General features: G+C 42.1%; 1 protein-coding gene across 2 annotated transcripts in view; it reads left to right on the top strand.

Annotated features, from left to right (window-relative positions):
• LOC140197774 (ADAMTS-like protein 1) overlaps positions 1 to 18813 on the top strand; it is a 568572-nt gene that overhangs the window by 414777 nt on the left and 134982 nt on the right. For both annotated transcript variants that reach the window (XM_072258217.1, XM_072258218.1), the window contains 4 exons: positions 561 to 699; positions 9763 to 9813; positions 13387 to 13591; positions 14108 to 14255. In XM_072258217.1, coding sequence (XP_072114318.1) covers positions 561 to 699; positions 9763 to 9813; positions 13387 to 13591; positions 14108 to 14255 — 543 coding nt within the window. The remainder of the gene's footprint in view (positions 1 to 560; positions 700 to 9762; positions 9814 to 13386; positions 13592 to 14107; positions 14256 to 18813) is intronic.

Genomic DNA, 18813 nt, shown 5'->3' with positions numbered 1-18813 from the left:
TGCTGTCCATTAACATTGAGATGTTAATGTTAATTACTATTAACATCTCACTGCTAATCTCCTGACATTGAGACAATGAGAAGAAGATTCGAGTAGGCACGTGAGCATTTAGACAGAGAGGAAACTATCAGTGGGGGTGGGGGGAAAAATGAAGTAGGAAGGCTGAGGGAGAAAATTCCACATCATTAACCCTCAGGCAGTTGAAGCTTCAGTTGAATTAAAGCTAAGGATATGATAATCTTATCAGAAATGACAGAAATTTTCAGCTCAGGAAATGTTTTGGCCCAATGTTTCTGTATTGGGCAAATTGGTGCAGTCGAAGTTAATCCTAATTGCCAGGTTGAAGATTAAAAGGAATGCTAGTAAATCCAGAAGAATTTTAACATATTTCACGGCATAATGTACCTGATAATAAACCTGATTCTGATTCTGAAAAATCAATAGTTTATGTTCATATGTATCTTCACCCAGTAATAAGCAAAATTTCTGTCAGAAGTGAATGTGGTTGAACAAAATCCTGGTTGGTGGTTGGTTTTAACTCATTGCCCTTCCGCTGTCAGGGTACCAGCTGACTTCGGCTGAATGCTATGATCTGCGAAGCAAGCGTGTTGTGTCTGACCAGTATTGTCACTACTATCCTGAAAACGTAAAGCCCAAACCCAAATTACGGGAGTGTAGCATGGATCCCTGTCCAGCCAGGTTAGTACAACCTCCATTGTACATCAGCACACCAAATGTTCACACTAGTGCTTTGGGAAATTCTCCCCCAATGTCTGATGTGTTTCTGTGCAGGCTCTCAGCTCACAAATAAAACTTTCCAAAGTCAACAGAGATAAAAGACTGAGCCAAAGACAGCAAATCCTTTCCTGTTTTTGTTGGTACACTTTTTACAGATTAAAGTTTCAGAAGGATTGGATTACATAATTTCTTTCCTTTATTGATTTTTAGGTAGAATAATGTAATTTAATAAACAATAGGTTGTTAAGAGATATTTCTGAGTCAGGTACATTATGGGCTACGAACTGTGCTGCAAGAATTGAGAGACATTGTGAAGTAACAAGAGTGCTTTATTTGGGCTGGCTATTTGACACTCAAATACACAATCAGTTTGTGATCTGTAGTAGTATGGCACCCTCCATTCTACACACAAGTCTTATCAGACCGATGGTTCAAGGAGGTGGGTTACTGCTGAATAGGAACCTGAAAGACTCTGTGATGTTCTTTTTAAAGACAGGCTTCCAATGCCCACAATCTGCTGAGATAAGTTAGCCCTTAAATCGGAAATGCAAAATAAACCTGCTGCCAAATTTTTCTGTGCAGAATTAATAATTTTCTTCAGAGCAGGGTTAATAAGGACATGAATTGTAAAAAAAAACTCTTCAAATTTAAATCTTCTCAGCACATAATATACAGCAACAAAATATTTTTTCTAATCACCATTTTACAAACCAATATATCAATTCTGACAATTCTCTTAACTCCTCCCTACTCATTCCTCCTTTCTCTGCTCCCTTCTCCCATCCAATTTTTCTCTTCAATCTTCTCTGTTCTCTCTGCTCACAAATGCCAATATCGCTCACCTCTTCTCTAATTCGTTTGCCCCTTCACCTCTTTCTCCCCCTCTTTTTCCAGTTCTTATCCTTTCCCTTCTGTCCTATCTATCAATACTCTCCATGCCTTCTCTCACAGCTCTTCTTTCCCTTTTTGTTTTACCTGCTCTCTTCTCAACCATGCCCAACCACGTCTCCACTAACTCCTAATACTATCTCCCTAGCCATGTGTTTCTTCCAGCCCCCTCTCTCTTTTACCCATTTATTCCCTCTAACCTACTTCATATGCTTCTTCTCTCCAGTCCCTCTCACTATTCACTTCTCCCTGAATTACCACTACACCCCTTGCTCACCCTTTCGTCTTCCTCTTACGCTTTCCCCTCTCTCTCTCTCATTTTCCCCTTCTTCTCACCCTTTCCACACTCTCTCAGCCCTTCTCATTCCCCTTATCATAATCCCTCTCTTGCATCCCCTCCCACACTTAGCCCGCTGCCCATCACGCTTTCCCTTCACCTCACCAAGTCCTCAGCCATTCTTCCTAACTCCCCTCTCCCCTCCCATCTCCCTCTATACCCTTCAGCTCTTCTCTACTCCCCTCTCTCTCCCCGTTCCCCACTTCCCTCCCCCTTTCTCGCTCCCACTTCCCACTTCCCAAAATCCATTCTTAAACCATAAACCCACAAACATAACCTTTCTTTTTGCTCTTGTTATTTATATTTTTGCATATGTATTGTAATTTATAGTAATTGTTTACGTATTGCACTGCATTGCTGCCACAAAACAACAAATATCACAACATATCTCAGTGAAAATAAACCTGATTCTAATTCTCTCTGTCCCCTTCCCCATTTTTCTGTCTTTTACCCTCCAATTTCCCCTTCCCCACTCTACTCTCCCCCTCACCTCCTCTCTTCTTCCCCATTTATGTTCCTATCACCCTTGCCCATCACCGCACTGCAGCTTACTGATTTCCCTGTCCCATTTCTCCCCTCCGTTTTCCTTCTCTTCAATTCACTTTCTGTCTTACTCTCACCCCACCTTCCCTGGTACCCCTCTTCTTCAACCCTTGACTTCATCCTTTGCCCCTCACTCCTCTGCTCCCCCAATCCCCATCCACATTTGGTGGATGTGAAGGAGAACAGGTTGCTGGGAAATGGATGGGACATGGGACCAGTGGGAGTGCTCTGAAAGCTGGCAGAGACTCCATGGCGCATGGTCTCCTCCTATACCATGAATAAATATGAAACAAGAGATGCTTCCATAGACGTACAGTATTTAGGCTGCAAGTGATCTTTGGGATTTTATCTCACAATTTAACATTGAATTTTCTTTCAAGAGTTTTGATCTAATTCACAATCAAAGGGAAGTTGATGGGCATGCACAAAAGAGAAGGGGTTGCAGAATGCAGGCAAGTAAGGTGAAGGAGAGGGGGAGGACTGATGAGAGAAGCATTTCTCAACTTCCCCTTAAACCAGCATGTATTCCATCCCTGTTGTCATAAATACAGAAAATATCAAAACTTTAACTCCTCTCTCACAAACAAGAGAAAACCTGCAGTTGGTATTTGTTCTTTGTTCTGTTGGTATGTATGTAAGAGATTATGAATGACAAAAAGGAACAGATCCCTTGATCTCTGAGTTGTTGTGTACACACATCTATTGATGCTTCTGGACACATCTTCAGTGATGTTCCTGGAATCATCGGGTGTTTCGGGTCTTTCAACATCATACAACCTCCTCCAGGTGACCCAGCCAGGGCTGATCAGACCCCAGCTTGTGTCCAGAAGGCTAGCTACTTATGACTCCATGGTTCCCCTCTTTTGAGCCACAGCCATCTTGAGGCCCTCTCTGCCGCATCGGTGGTACTGTGGATGGCTCTCCTCTTCCTCTCTCCCTCGATGCCCAAAATGCTGAAGGCTCTAACCAAAGAATGGGCTATGAATCCCCTACAACCAACCTCCACTGGGAGACACCTCGCTCTCCATCCAGCCTGCTGACAGTTGCTGACCAGTCCTGCGTACTTGGAGAGCTTCCTTTCAAAGGCTCCTTCCAAGCTATCTTCCCATGGGACTGTCAGCTCCAGCAGCACCACTTGCTTAGTAGCCTCAGACACCAGGACAATGTCTGGTCTCAGAATGGTGGCTGCGATATGGTTGGGGAACTTTAGCTGCCCTTCGAGGTCCACCAACAGCTGCCAGTCCCTTGCAGAGGTGCATTCCATCCCTGTTGTCATAAATACAGAAAATATCAAACCTTTAACTCCTCTGTCACAAACAAGAGAAAACCTGCAGTTAGTATTGTATGTAAGAGATTATGAATGACAAAAAGGAACAGATCCCTAGAATTCCTAAGAGAAAGCTAGTTCCATTCAGTTGCAAATGTTTCTTTGTCTCAATGAATGGAGCACATTAGAGGTGAGGGATGATCTGCTCATTACGACTTGTACATTGTGCATTATCAACACTGTTGTTTGTCTTAATTTACCAATAGCAGCAGGTTCAGTTTAACTTGAATAGTGTGGTTCATTTTTATGAGAAATGTTATTGTTGTCATATGGATATTGCTTTTTTTCATAAATATTAAATTGAATGTATCTTTTTGCTTATAATTATTGTTAACAACTTTATGTGATGTAGGGCTTTCCATTATTACGTTTTTCCAATCGCAAACAAGAGAAAATTCGCAGATGCTGGAAATCCAAGCAACACACACAAAATACCGGGGGACCTCAGTAGGACAGGCAGCATCTATGGAAAAAAGTACAGACGACGTTTTGGGCTGAAACCCTCCAGTTCTGCTGAAGGTTCTCGGCCAGAAACACCGACTTTACTTTTTTCCGTAGATGCTGTCTGGCCAGCTGAGTTCCTCCAGCATTTCGTGTGTACCACATTTTTTCCATGTCCTTTCTTTCATTTCCTTTCACTCCTCATTACTCTGTTAAAATCAATTTTCCCCAATAAATATGAAATTAATAGAAGAAGCATTAATGTTCTTTATTGTTTAATGGATATTGAAAGTTGAGAGGCCGTGAGCATTTGGCAGCTAAGGTGAGAAATGCTTCTGTTGTGCAGGCATAGCTCTCCAGCTCAAGAACAAGTACTGGCTCTCAAACCACTTTTGCCACTCAGTTCGATCATAGCTGCTTAGTATCTTAATTCTATTTACCAGTTGCAGGGTAGAATGTGTTGAAGCTCAACATATGCTTTCATCATCACATGTAAAATTGACCTTAAGCCTTCTGTCACTAAACTGCATTCACCAAAGACCAACACCAATTTACATGCCAACCAGTGTTGACATGTTGCCAGCCACTACAGAAACCTCAGCACACCAGAACTCCAAAAGGCATCAGCATGGTTTGAGAGATGTGAACATTTTGGATGTGTGGACTAGTACAAGACAGCATAATCATATCTATTTGTGCTCTCTTGTTACTTGAGCTCTTTGGAATCAGGAGAGGAGATTGCTGTTTAATGTGAGTGCTCTAAAATGGTTTTAATAACATCTCAGCCTCAAGCTGAGCATTGGCTCCAGAATGTTTCCCGATATCCCTGCACCCCTGAAAATGTGAATCCAACTTCCTTTTAAATGGTCCGATTGAATCCGCTTCTATGGTTCTACTAAGCAACTTATTCCAGATCCATGCAAATCAAAAATAGTGTGGATGCTGAAAATCTGAAATAAAAGCAGAAATTGTTGGGAACACCATCTGTATAAAAAGAAACAAGTAATATTCCAGGTATCTGATCCTTAGTCCTGAATACTTACAAAAGGTAAAGTTTTCTTTCCGGCTCTTCAGACAGTCAACTTAAAAGCTATTTCTTCTGGTATCATTAGTCCAAATATGGAAAGTTTTCCTTTTCCTACACCCAGATGATTTACATAGCGCTTCCAAACATCTTCTGAAAGATCTTCACTTAAATGGAATAACCTCATTTTCTCCAGTCTCTCCACTAAACTCAGACTCTTCCTCCCTTATATCAGCTCTTCAGCACCTCATCCAATTCTTCACACTCTTCACAGAACCAAGAGTGGTGCGTAGTTCTGCTGCTGCACCTGCCCCTTTTACAGTGTAACCTAATACACGTATGATTTCTCAGCAACTTTGTCCTGCCACTATCAAAAATTGATGAATAAATATCCCAAGATGCCCAACATAATTGCAACAATGAGGTTATATTGTGTGCCTGCCCTTTCTTCTGTGCCTGTCTTCCTGAACACTATCATTTTCAAATCTCTCAGAAATGTGGACATAAATGATTGTAATTGAGGTGTTTACTGTATCAGACAAGAGACAACTACACTGGGCAGCAGGGTGGGATGTGACTTTGCAGTTTCTTTAATTTCAAATGGAATAATCTGAGAGATTTTGGAGACATTCACTTGCACCCTGTTGGAACACGAATCAACTTCATACCATCTCACATTTGTTCTCACATGTTCACACTTAACCTAGGCGTAGTAAACTGCATTATAAAGAACTTTTTTATACAGAATAGGAACAAGGTGTATTAGACAATCATGTCTGCACTGACCACAATGCCATTCCAATTCATCTCATCTGCCTGCACATGAGAAGTGCACCTCTAATCTCTACATGTTCATATCTCTGTCGAAATGTCTCTTGACTGTTCCTATCGTATCTGGTTCTACCAGTTCAATCGGCAGCATGCTACAGGAGCCTACCTATCTCTCGTCTCTTGGCTTAAAAGAGCTTGCCTTGCAAATCTCCTTTAAATTTTGCCCCCCCTCAACCTATCCAATCTAGTGTTCCAAATTTCTATCTTGGGAAAAAGATTCTAACTATCTATCTATGACTCATTATTTAACACACTTCTTTCATGTCAACCTTACATCTTCCAACAATCCAGAGGAAACCATCCCAGTTTGTTTACTTTCTCCTTATAGCTAATATGCTCCAAACTAGGTAACATCTCAGTAGATCTCCTGCATCTTCTCCAAAGACCAAAACCATCCCCACGACCACAATCCATCCTATCATCATGACCTCCTGATATTTTTACTCAATAGTCCAACTGACGTAGCTTTTTTTACTGCCCTATCTAGTTGTGTTGCCTGACAATCTGGACCTCAGGCTGCCTGTAGAGGACCATCTTGTAACCACTGAAAAGAAATAACGAGCATCTATCATGGTCCTGACTGAACAGTGGCAGACATCCAAGTTTCGGCACATCAGTTCCCCGGAGTGTAGTTAGCTACCGCTATCCTTTTAAGTCTCAGACTCCCAATTATTGCCTGCCACATTTTTTCATGGAAATCCTGTACTTAAAGACTTCAGTGCTCAATTGTAGGAGTTCCATTTTTAGTTCTACTGTTTGTGATTTTACCTTTGGATTTTGTTTGTGTTGTCTTAGATAATAAGACCATAAAATATAGGATCAGGATTAGGCCATTTTGGCCCATCAAGTCTGCGCCACCATTTTTTCTCTCAGTCCCAGTCTCCTGCCTTATTCCCGGATCCCTTCATTCCCTGACCAATCAAAAAACTATGAACCTCTGCCTTAACTATACATAAAGATTTGACCTCCACAGCTGCCTGTGGCAAAGAATTCCACAGATTCACCACTGTCTGGCTAAAGAAGCTCCTCCTCTCTCCATTTTAAATGGACGCCTCTATATTCTGAGGCTGAGTCCTCTGGTCTTAGACTCTACCATCATAAGAAACATCCTATCCACATCCACTCAAAGCCTTTCACCATTCGATAGGTTTCAATGACATCGCCCTTCATTCATTTGAATTCCGGTAAATACAGTCCCAGAGCCATCAAGCACTCTTCATATGGCAAGCCATTCAATCCTGGAATCCTTTTTGTGATCCTCCTTTGAACCCTCTCCAGTTTCAGCACATCCTTTCTAAGATAAGGGGCCCAAAACTGCTCACAATGCTCCAAGCGAGGCCTCACCAGTGCTTTATAAAGTCTCAACATTACATCCTTGCATTTGTATTCTGGTCCTCTGGAAATTAATAATAACATTGCATTTGCCTTCCTCACCACAGACTCAACCTGTAAATTCATCTTTAGGGAACCCTGCACAAGGACTCCCAAGTCCGTTTGCACCTCAGTTTTTTTGTATTTTCTCTCCATTTAGAAAATAGCCAGCCCTTTCATTTCTTCTAACAAAGTGTATAACCATATACTTTCTGACATTGTATTCCATCTGCCATTTCTTTGCCCATTCTCCCAATCTGTCGAAGTCCTTCTGTATCCTCTCTATTTCCTCAAAACTACTTGTTCTTCCACCCATTTTCATATTGTCTGCAAACTTTGCAACAAAGCCAACAATTCCATCATCCAAATCATTAACATGTAATGTAAAAATAATCCGTCCCAGCACAGGCCCCTGTGGAATACCACTAGTCACTGACAGCCAACCAGAAAAGGCTCCCTTTATTCCCACTCTTTGCCTCCTGACAATCATCCACTGCTTTATCCATGCTAGTATCTTTCCTGTAATACCATGGGCTTGTAGCTTGTTAAGCAGCCTCATGTGTGCTCCTTGTCAAAGGTCTTCTGAAAATTCAAGTACACAACATCAACCGATTCTTCTTTGTCTACCCTGCTTGTTATTTCTTCAAGGAATTTCAACAGATTTGTCAGGCAAGATTTTCCCTTAAGGAAACTATGCTGACTATGGCCTATTTTATCATGTGCCTCCAAGTACCTCAAGACCCCAAGGTCCACCTCAACTCCCCTCTAAATCTCATTGTTACCAAGGAAAACAAGTCAAACCGAAGTGCATTGTCTCACACTTATCAGGATTAAATACTATCTGCTGTTTCTCTGTCACCCTTCTCCCCCGCCGCTTTCCAACTGATCAATATCAGTAGAGCTGCTAGGACTTCTTTCAATCCCTATAGTAAGTTGGCACTCTCGATGTTGGCAGTGGGCTTGGAGTGGTCACAAGGAGGGAGGGTAGGTACGTCATCGGGGTCATCAGGTGGGCACCCTCCTTCTTTGACATTTCGTTGATAAGCCCACGACGTCTCCAGAGGGCTCAATGGCGCTACCTGGCATCCCAGATGCACCCCCCTCAGTTCCATACCCTCCTGTCTTCATCTTGCAGCCCAGTTGTTGTCTTTCCTTTTAATCCAAATCCAATTGCTGCTTTCTTCTGCTGCGTTTGACTGTTGTAGCTGAAGATAATTCTCCTCACCATAAATAACACTACTGAATTTAGTGTCATCTGTGATCCTGTTGGTTGTACTTCAAGTTCATATATCAACTATTAATGTACAGATTTGTTCATGCAGTAAGCCCATTGACCATACCCCTTTTTGGAACATGAGGACTTCAGTAACCACAATGCTTTAAGTTACTCAAAATATTGGGACATGTGAATGAATTACTAGCCCAATATGTTTTCATGAACTAACGACTAGCTTTCACCCCTCTCCATTTTCCACTGTCTTGGGAGATGACTTATCTTCTAGGTTATTAGATATCAAATTGGACAAGACGAATGCTTCAAGAAAAAAATGTTCCAGGACTTTGGGAATTTTGATGTATTTTAACAAGAGAATGGAGATGGTAACTATCACACACAAAATGCTGGAGGAACTCTGCAGGCCAGGCAGCATTTATGGAAGAGTATAGTCAATGTTTTGGGCCAAGACCCTTCCTCAAGACCCTGAAGAGTTCCACCATCTGCAGATTTTCTCTTGCACGTAATTCTCATAGATGCTACCTGAGCTGCTGAGTTCCTCCAGCATTTTGTGTGTGTTGCTTGGATTTTCAGCATCTGCAGATTTCCTCTTGTTTATGATAATTATCACAGTGTCTTTCATTCCCTACTAACTTGAGCAATGCTCAGACACATGTATGAATCAAAATTTAAGTATCAGTAACTAAATTAGTTTGTGTCCAACTAATGTCTGATTTTCATCCAATATTTAAAATAAAGCCATTGTTTTACAGCCCATTTTCTGATGAGGTAATAACAGTTGTTTTACAATAAAGACAATCATAGAATCATTATGGGAAAGAAACACACCATTCAGCCCATCAAGGTTACTACCAAAGATTTATCCACATGTACACATTGTTCCATAACCTTTAGAGCTGTGCCATTGGTCTACCTTGTCTTGCTTGTTCTCTTCCAAAATGTATCACTTTACACACACTATAGTAATTGATTGCATGTTTTGTTGTGACCATCTCCACTCAGACAAATGCCATTGTTATTCCCAACAGTGATGGCTACAAAGAGATCAATCCTTTTGACCACTTTCACCCACTTCCTCGGTACGTAACGTTCAGTATGACACTGATCTACTGGTAAGACAACTGCAGAATGATTAAGAGAATGTGAGTAAATGTAAGAGAAAGTGTGTGAGAGAGAGAGAGAGAGAGAGAGAGAGAGAGAGAGAGGAGGAATGAATGAAGAAGAGATAATGGTTTAAAATCGTTGGGATGGATTGATTGAACATTCATTGAAACCCTTAGTTATTTAAAGAGCTGAAACAATGTATTGCTGAAAATGTAAGAGTCAGTTGCTTGTAGCCATATTTCCATTGAGATTAACACAGACAAAATGCTGGAGGAACTTAGCAGGTCAGGCAGCGTCTATGGAAACAAATAAACAGTCAACGTTTCAGGCCAAAACCCTTCATCAGGACTAGAATGGAAGGAGGAAGAAGCCAGAATAAGACAGTGGGGAGAGGGGAAGTACAAGCTAGCAGGTAATAGGTGAAGCCAGGTGGGTATGGAAGGGAGCTGAAGTGGGAAGCCGGGAGGTGATAGGTGGAAAAAGAAAAGGGCTGAAGAGAAAGGAATCTGATAGGAGAGGAGAGTGGATCATGGGAGAAAGGGAAGGATGAGGGACATCAAGGGGAGTTGATAGGCAGCTGAGGAAAAGAGAAGAGGTATGAGGCAAGCAGTTTGTTCTTCTCCTGATTGCTGGTGGTTTGTTGCAAGGCTTACGCTAATTGTAAAGATGTAATTGTGCTTGTACTTATTTCCCCATCTGTTAATTGCTTTAATTACCGTTCTTCTTTCCTTTTTCCCATCAGCTGGTGCATGATTCTGCTCCTGGATTTATAAAGCACTGCTATGTGTGGTATAATGCATCTGAAAGCTGTCATACCAAGCTCAGTTACCTTGTCCGCTCACTGTGCTTTGAGTGTTTGCATAGTTTCTAATGTTGACAGCATTGAAAGAACAAAGCTGTCAACATTCAGCTTACTTGAAGTCAAACCTTTACAAGTCAAGTTTATTGTCATTTAACTCTATACATGTGTACATCTATTTAATGTAAATAGAAATGAGACAATGTTTCTCTGAACCGGGGTGTAAAGAACGGATGTACATATAACACTCATAACATGATATGTTAAGAAGGTAAGGATAAAATTTACAGATGAATCACACAGAAATAACAAACTAAAGAGCATTAATATTAAATATTATATGGTACAGGACAGATTAACCAGTGATACTTCAAAGACAACATGGCAGGGAGTTCAGAAGTCTAATGGCCTGAAGGAAGAAACTGTTTCCCATCCTGACCTTTCTTGTTTTTATGCATCGGAGTCTCCTGCCTGATGATAGAAAGTCAAAGGAAAAGTTGTCCACTGTTGAAGATGTGATATTAATTTCATAGATACCTATCTGACTCTGCTTCCCACACTTCTCACTCCCTCCCTATTCCAGATTCTATACACCATATCGCAGCAGTGTGCACAGCTTTTCATTGTCCTTGCAACTCAGGTTGCAGATGTAAGGCATCCTTCATAAACGTCTACTTCCTTAACCAGCTGCCGTATTTCTAATTAATATTTGCATTTTATCTCCAGAGTCCAATCAAATATGGCACCTGACGAGGAATTATTCTTGTCCCATTGTCAGCACAGTTTATTTATTCATTTAGAGATACAGCGTAGAAAAGACCCTTCCAGCCCAACAAGCCGTCCTGCCCAGCGACCCAGCTATTTGACCCTAGCCTAATCACAGGGCAATTTGCAATGACTGATTAACTTACAAATCAGTACGACTTTGGACAGTGGGAGTAAACTGGAGCAGCCACAGTCGTGGGGATAATGTACAAACTTTCTTACAGAGGACGCCGGAATTGAACTCTAAACTCTGATGCCCCACACTATAATAGCGTCGTGCTAAGTGCTATGCTGCCATGGTGCCCTATTGTGGCTCCCTACCTGAATTTGCATCATTGGAAGCTGGAACTCTAGATTGGATCTGCAGTGGGTTTCCATAGCTTCTGGACGTACAGCTGGGAGAGGACAAGAGGGAAGAAGATTAAGGGAAGCATTGGGAGGTGGGGAAGAGGAGGAGAGGATGGAGAGATTAAACATTACGAGAGAAACAGGAAAGCAAATGAAGCATCTGGGAAACCACTGGCAAAAGCCTGCTAGGCAACTTGAAGGTTCTAATCTTTGTGCAGAAGTCCCAAACTTGATGTTCTTTATGACAGTGAATGTCTGCAGTTGGTCACAAGACAGCCAGCAGGTTCCAGCTCAATAATGGAACTTCATAGGGAGCAGTGTACACCACATTACTGGCATGCATTGAAATACCCTCATTGTTTGCTACATGTGGAGCTACGTGGAGCCAGCTCTGATCACCTGTCCATCAGAGTCAAGGTCAACAGAGGGGATGAGGTCAAGAACACCTGTGGTTAAAAGGTCTGAAGTGTACGTAGTGTGAGAGTGAGTGTGTGTGTGTGTGTGTGTGTGTGTGTGTGTGTGTGTGTGTGTGTGTTGACTATCAACACTCACTTACACTAACCCATGCTAATCCCAGTCAATTCTCCCCCCATTCCCTTCAACTCCCATCAGATCCTGAACATGAAGGATAATGAACGAGTAGCCAATCAATTTGAAATCTCTGGAATGTGGGGGAGAAAACACAGAGCACTCAGAAGAAACTCACATGGTCACAGGAGGAGGTCAATAAAGCTATGAGAGGCATAGCCCCGGGGTAGAAATATCAAATATTTGAGCATGTGCATTCAAGGTGAGGGGGGAATGTTTTAAAGGAATGTGTGGGACAGAGTGAAAGGTGTTTGGAATGGGATACTGGGGGTGTTAATGGAAGCAGATTTGATAACAGTGAATAAGGTGAGTCTAGATAGACACATGAATGTGCAGGGAATGAAGGAATATGGATCATGTGCAGGCAGAATAGATTTAATTGAATTTGACATCATGATGGCACAATTATTGTGGGCCAAAGTGCCTAATCCTCTGAGAACATGACTACACACACACAGAATAGAGATGTTTTTATCAATATATTTTAAAGTGTCCAGCAGAGCATCTGTCAGAAATGATGTAATTTTTGTAGGTACAGTATTGGCTTTCCAAACTGGATTTCCAGTTTTCTGAACCTTAGAGGATTCTTGCAAATAGTTTTTTTATCAATATTAGATACACCAATAATATTCAGTTGTGGGAAATTGTTTTAGCGTGTGGAGAAGAGAATAAAGCAGGAATAGGAATGTTAGGATTGTGCATTCTGCATCACAGAGGAAAGGTAAATATTTCTGGTTTGAGGCCTATCCAGACCTGTAGGTCCAGGTCGTGATGAATAGTTTCATCCAAAGATTAATCTATTGCCCCATCTGTGCACTTCTGGTGATTTATGCTTCTGCTTAAAATTTGCAGTCATTTGATCTTCTGAAATGACAATCGTTAATCATTTTCAGACTCTAATATCAGTGGCTTTATTCACAAACCACAAAGTGCTAAGTCGCCACAAGCTGAGGCAAACAAGTTGTGTCACTTACTGTATATTCTGCAGTATTAAGTCTTACCAATAACTAATGTATCTGACAAAACACTTGTTTTTCTGTGTTGGCAGGTGGGACAGTAGCCCTTGGACTGCCTGTTCAAGCTCCTGTGGAGGAGGTGCTCAGATTCGCACTGTCTCCTGTGTGGAGGAAGACATCAATGGACAAATCAGCAATGCAGAGGAGTGGAAGTGCATGTACACACAGAAATTTCCTGTCATGCAGCCCTGTAACCTCTTCGATTGTCCTAAATGGTTATCACAGGAATGGTCTCCTGTAAGGAAATTTCAGTCTTGGGTTGAATTGTCACAAAGTCAACCAGGATGAGAGTAGTCAGCATCACTTTAATTAATGTTATTTTGGGACCTGGGCGTCATGGACAAGGCCAATATTCATTGCCTGTCCTCTAGATGAACTTCAGAAGATAGGGGTGAGCTGGTGCTTTAAATTACTGCAGTCCTCCCACAGTGCATTTGGTGTGGGAGCTCCAACATTCAGATCCAGTGATGAAACAAAAGTAAGTTATTGCAAGTCAGGATGGTGTCCAACAGCTGCAAGTCGGCATGTTGTCCTTGTCATTGGTGGTAGAGCCTGCTCTGAATATTATTAGAGACTTGGTCTTTTTGAGAGTTGTCATTGGAATGACGATCATATTCAAACAACATGCAGTTTACTTTGGTACTTTGATTTTGCTTAACTTGTTTGATTCACTTTCTGAACTCCCAAGTTATTTTCCTGCAACAGATGCATGATCTCTGATCTCTTGTATATTGATGGTCTGTTTCTTTCTAGTGTACAGTGACATGTGGACAAGGCCTCAGATACCGCGTGGTCCTCTGTATTGATCACAGAGGACTGCATGCTGGTGGCTGCAACCCCAAGACAAAACCTCACGTTAAAGAAGAATGCACGGTCATGGTTCCATGTTATCAACCAAAAGGTATGTCCAGCCATTCCATCCTGCATATTGTTCACCAGTATATTGGTTCAATTCCTGTGTACGTCATCTTGACAAAAGCTTTAATAGATCTTTAAAAGTGAACAAATGTTTTGGGTTGAGAAATGTTGTATGGAGACGCATAGCATTCCGAAAATAATATCACACAGCACCATTTCCAGGATGGTGGCTTGGATGAACATTTTATCTGTGCATCAGCTTAATCAGGCAGGGAGTTTCCTTGAGGCTGGCTCAAGTAAAAGAGTGTTCACTGCAATGGCTTCAACATTTTGGTGGTAGAAGCATAGTGCTTCTGCTGAAATGGGTGCAGCCCACTTCAACGCACTTCAGGCTGTAGTAGATGTGATTGTGTTAATGTTTTCACACTTTTGGAAGGAATTCTAAATATGTCAAAATAAAAGGAGGTGTTATTAACAACATTTAATGGCTTACGTACAGTATATTTAACCAGGATATATTTTAAAATATCAAATTGAACTTGACAAGTCGTGTGCAGAAGGGATAGGTGTAGGGAGGCAGGTGAATTGTGTATATTTATCTGGGTGATTTTAATAACTTTAACCAGGTAGCGTCACAGTCCATCAACTCCAACAGCTGGCTGACTGCCTCAGGGATGTGGAAGTGCACAAATGGACCAAGCAGGTCCATGTTTCAGGCCATGATTTATTTGCAACCTCCAGCAACATTTAAGGTCTAATCTGAAAGGATGATGACAATTGTATTGGGCCCTTAGAACTATCTCAGTCCTCTTGTACCTTGCAAGTGGCACTTTGCCCAACAGGGTCACTACTGAGGCAACAAATGGTTGGCTAGAAGACTCATAAATGCAATAGACTGGAAGTCTTGAGCAATACACACAAAAAGCTGGGGGACCTCAGCAGGTCAGGCAGCACCTATGAAGGTGATTAAACAGTCAACATTTTGGGCCAAGATCCTTCATCAGGACTGGAAAGGAAAAGAACTGAAGCCAGAATGAGAAGGTAGGAGGTGGCAGATGAGGCTATGTGAGGAGGAAGGAGGGCGGATGAAGTAAGAAGCTGGATGGGGATAAAGGGCTGATGATGAAGGAATATTCTAGGAGAGGATGGTGATTCGTGGAATAACAGGAAGGAGAAGAGTAACCAGAGGGTGCTGATGGGCAGGTGAAGAGAATACAAGGGGTAAGATGGTAACCAGAAGGAGGAATGGAAAAAGAAGGAGGGGAGGGGTGAGTAATATTGGAAGTTAGAGAAGTCGATCTTCATGCCATCTGATTGGAGGCATAATATGACATAATATTATACCAGACATAATATGAGATGTTGCTCCTCCGGCCTGAGTTTGGCTTCATTGTGGCAGTGGAGGAGGCCATTTACAGGTACATCAGAATGGGAATGGGAAGTTGAATTAAAATGGGTAGCCACTGGAAGACAAAGAGGTCTCCCAGTCTAACTTGGGTCTCAGTGATGTAGTGGCCACGCTGAGGGCACCAGATACAATTGATGATCCCAACAGAATCGTAGGTGAAATGTCACCTGACCTGTAAGGACTGCTTTAGGCACTGAATGATGGTAAGGGAAGAGGCATAGGGGCAGGTCCTGCTTACAGGGATAAGCACCGGGAAGGAGATAAGTGGGGAGGGACAAATGGACAAGGAAGCCACATAGAGAGCTATCCCTATGGAAAGTGATGGGGGAGGTAGGGAAAGATGTAATTAGTCAGAGGGTCCCGTTGGGGATAATGGAGGTTATGGAGAATAATGTGTTATATGCACATTATTCAGGTATTTAGCCAGGCCTATCTCAATATGAGGCATCACCCTGGTGGATCCATAGTGCAGGACTACTTGCATGCCAAACACCATAAGCAGCAAGTAATAGGCAGGAGGAGAAGCCAAGTCAGAAAGAAACGTGTTTAAGTAAAAGGGATTATAATGTAATACAGATTTGAACAAAATGGACTGGGCCAAATGGAATAGCAGTATATCCTTTCTTAGAGAAGGGGCTCTAAAAAGCTCCAAGTGCTATCAGACCAATGCTAATGTTGCATTTACCTTCCTTACCACCAACTCAACCTGCAAGTTAGTCCTTAGGGAATCCCAAGTTCTTTTGCAGCTCTGATTTCTGAACTTTCTCTCCATTTAGAAAATAGTCAACCCCTTATTTCTTCCAGAAAAATGTATGAACCTGCATTTCTTTACACTGTATTCCTTCTCATAATTGTTTGTCATTTCTGTACACAAGTGTAAAGGAGAAAACAATTGTTCCTCTGATTCCAATGCAGCACAAATAGAGCAATAAGATAAAGAACATAACAGTAATAAAACTACAATAAATATAAATACTTAGATAACTTATATACAGTGCATCGATTAATTTTATATCCATAAAGTGATACCAGGCACCATTATGCCTGTATCGAATTGAATTGACTTTATTACTTACATCCTTCATATACATGAGGAGTAAAAACCTTTACATTATGTACATAAAGTGATTGAGAGGAAATGATAAGGTAGTGGTGTTTGGGGTGTGGAGGGGTGGATTAGTGGGTGGAGGTGTTGATCATCCTTACTGCTTGGGGAAAGTAACTGCTTTTGAGTCTGGTGGTCCTGGCGTGGATGCTATGTAGCCTCCCTGCTGATGGGATTGGGGCAGTCGAAGAACAGGGTGGATGGGATACTTCATGATGTTACTGGCTGTTTTCTGGCACCTTTCTGAATATATGTGTTCTTGACAATAGGTAGCCTGGTGCTGGTGATGCGCTGGGCAGTTTTGACTATCTGTTGAAGAGCTTTCCAGTCTGCTGCAGTGAAGTTTCCGTACCATACAGTCATATTTCCGTACCATGCAGTGAAGTTTCTGTACCATGCAATGATATAACTTGTTCAGATGTTCTTTGCGCTTCTTATAATGATATGAATGTAGATGTGCATAGTTCAGCTCTCTTAACCCTACTTAGAAAGTAGAGGCATTGGCAAGCTGTCCTGATTGTGTAGAATGTGCTCTGGGACCTTGAGAGGTTGGGTGTGATGTGCACTCCCAGGAGCTTGAAAGTGCTCACAGTTTCCACCGCTGTGCTGCTGATGTAAAGAGGGGTGTGAGTGGTGTGAGTTCTCATGAAGTTGATAACCATCTCCTTTGTCTTTTTGACATTGAGGAACAAGTAATTTGCATGGCACCAGGCCTCGAGCTCTTCCACCTCCTTTTCGTAGGCCATCTCATCACTATCGGTAATGAGCCCCACTGCTGTTGTGTGATTCACGATCTCCACAATGAGGTCGCTCGGGTGCTTGGCCATGCAGTATGTGCAAGCCAAGTGTACAGTAGTGGGCTCAGCACACAGCCCTGGTGTGCATCCATGATGAAGATGATGGAGCAGTCGTGTATCTGGACTACCTCAGGTCTATTGGGGTTAGGAAGCCCAAGACCCAGTTCCACAATGGTGTATTTAGACTGAAAAGTAAGAGTTCATTCACCAAGCTCTTTAAGACAGCAGTGTTGAATGTCAAACTGAAATCGAAAAACAGCATTCTGACATAAGTGTCCTTGTTTTCTGTGTGTGTCTGGGCCAGCCAGGTGCATGATGACTCCTGTTGTAGAGCGGTTCTGTCAATAAGCATATTGGTAGGTGTCCAGTGTGGCGGAAATGGAGTTTTTGATCTGTGCCATTACCAACTGTTCAAAGTACTTTATGGTGATTGGCATCAGTGCCACCCCAGGTGGTAGTCATTTATTTCTGTGGAGAATAGTGTTGAATGACAAACTGAAATTCAGAAACAGCATTCTGACACACTGTAAGTGTCGTCATTTTCTAGGTGTGTCAGGGCCAGGTGCATGACAGATAATGTGGCTTCTGTCAGAGTAGTTCTGTCAGTAAGCATGATGGTGAGTGTCCAATGTAGCAGGAATGGAGTTTTTGGTAATGTGTCATTTCAAGCCATTCAAAGCCTTTCATGACGATTAGCATCAGTGCCACTGGACGGTAGTTGTTTAGCTCTGAAGCTGTAGAATTCCTTGGTACAGGGATGATGGTGGTTGATTTGAAGCATGTGGGGACAGCAGCCTGGATGACGGAAGTGTTGAAGATGTCCACAAAGACATCAGTGAGCTGGTGTGCACACTCTCTGAATAATCTGCCATGTCTTTGCTCATTCTCCTAATCTAAATCCTTCTGCAGACTCCTGCTTCCTCAAATACTACCTGTCCCCACACAAATCTTAATATTGTCTGGTCCAGTTGAGTTACCTACCTTCAGACCTTTCAGCTTCCAAGCACCTTCTCCTTAGTGATAGCAGCTACATTCACTTCTGCCTCCTGATTGTCACAGTCAACACTGGCAAAGACTGAACCCAGATGTGGAGGAACAGCAGACTCCCACGTAGAGATGGAAACAAAAGGTTATACATAGGAATTCCGACAGATCATTGGTAGATTGACTGAGCGACACGACGAGACATATCATTCTCAGCACAAGGATCCCGCAATGAGAACTAATCAGGAGTCCACTTTGAATAATCACAGATTGTGAAAAACCCGTGTCAGTAATAATCACCTTGACA

Source organism: Mobula birostris, chromosome 5 (assembly GCF_030028105.1).
Source record: "Mobula birostris isolate sMobBir1 chromosome 5, sMobBir1.hap1, whole genome shotgun sequence".
NCBI classification, from domain to species: Eukaryota; Metazoa; Chordata; class Chondrichthyes; order Myliobatiformes; family Myliobatidae; genus Mobula; species Mobula birostris.
The sequence above is the reverse complement of the archived record's forward strand: the minus strand, read 5'-3'. Positions and strand labels throughout refer to the sequence as shown.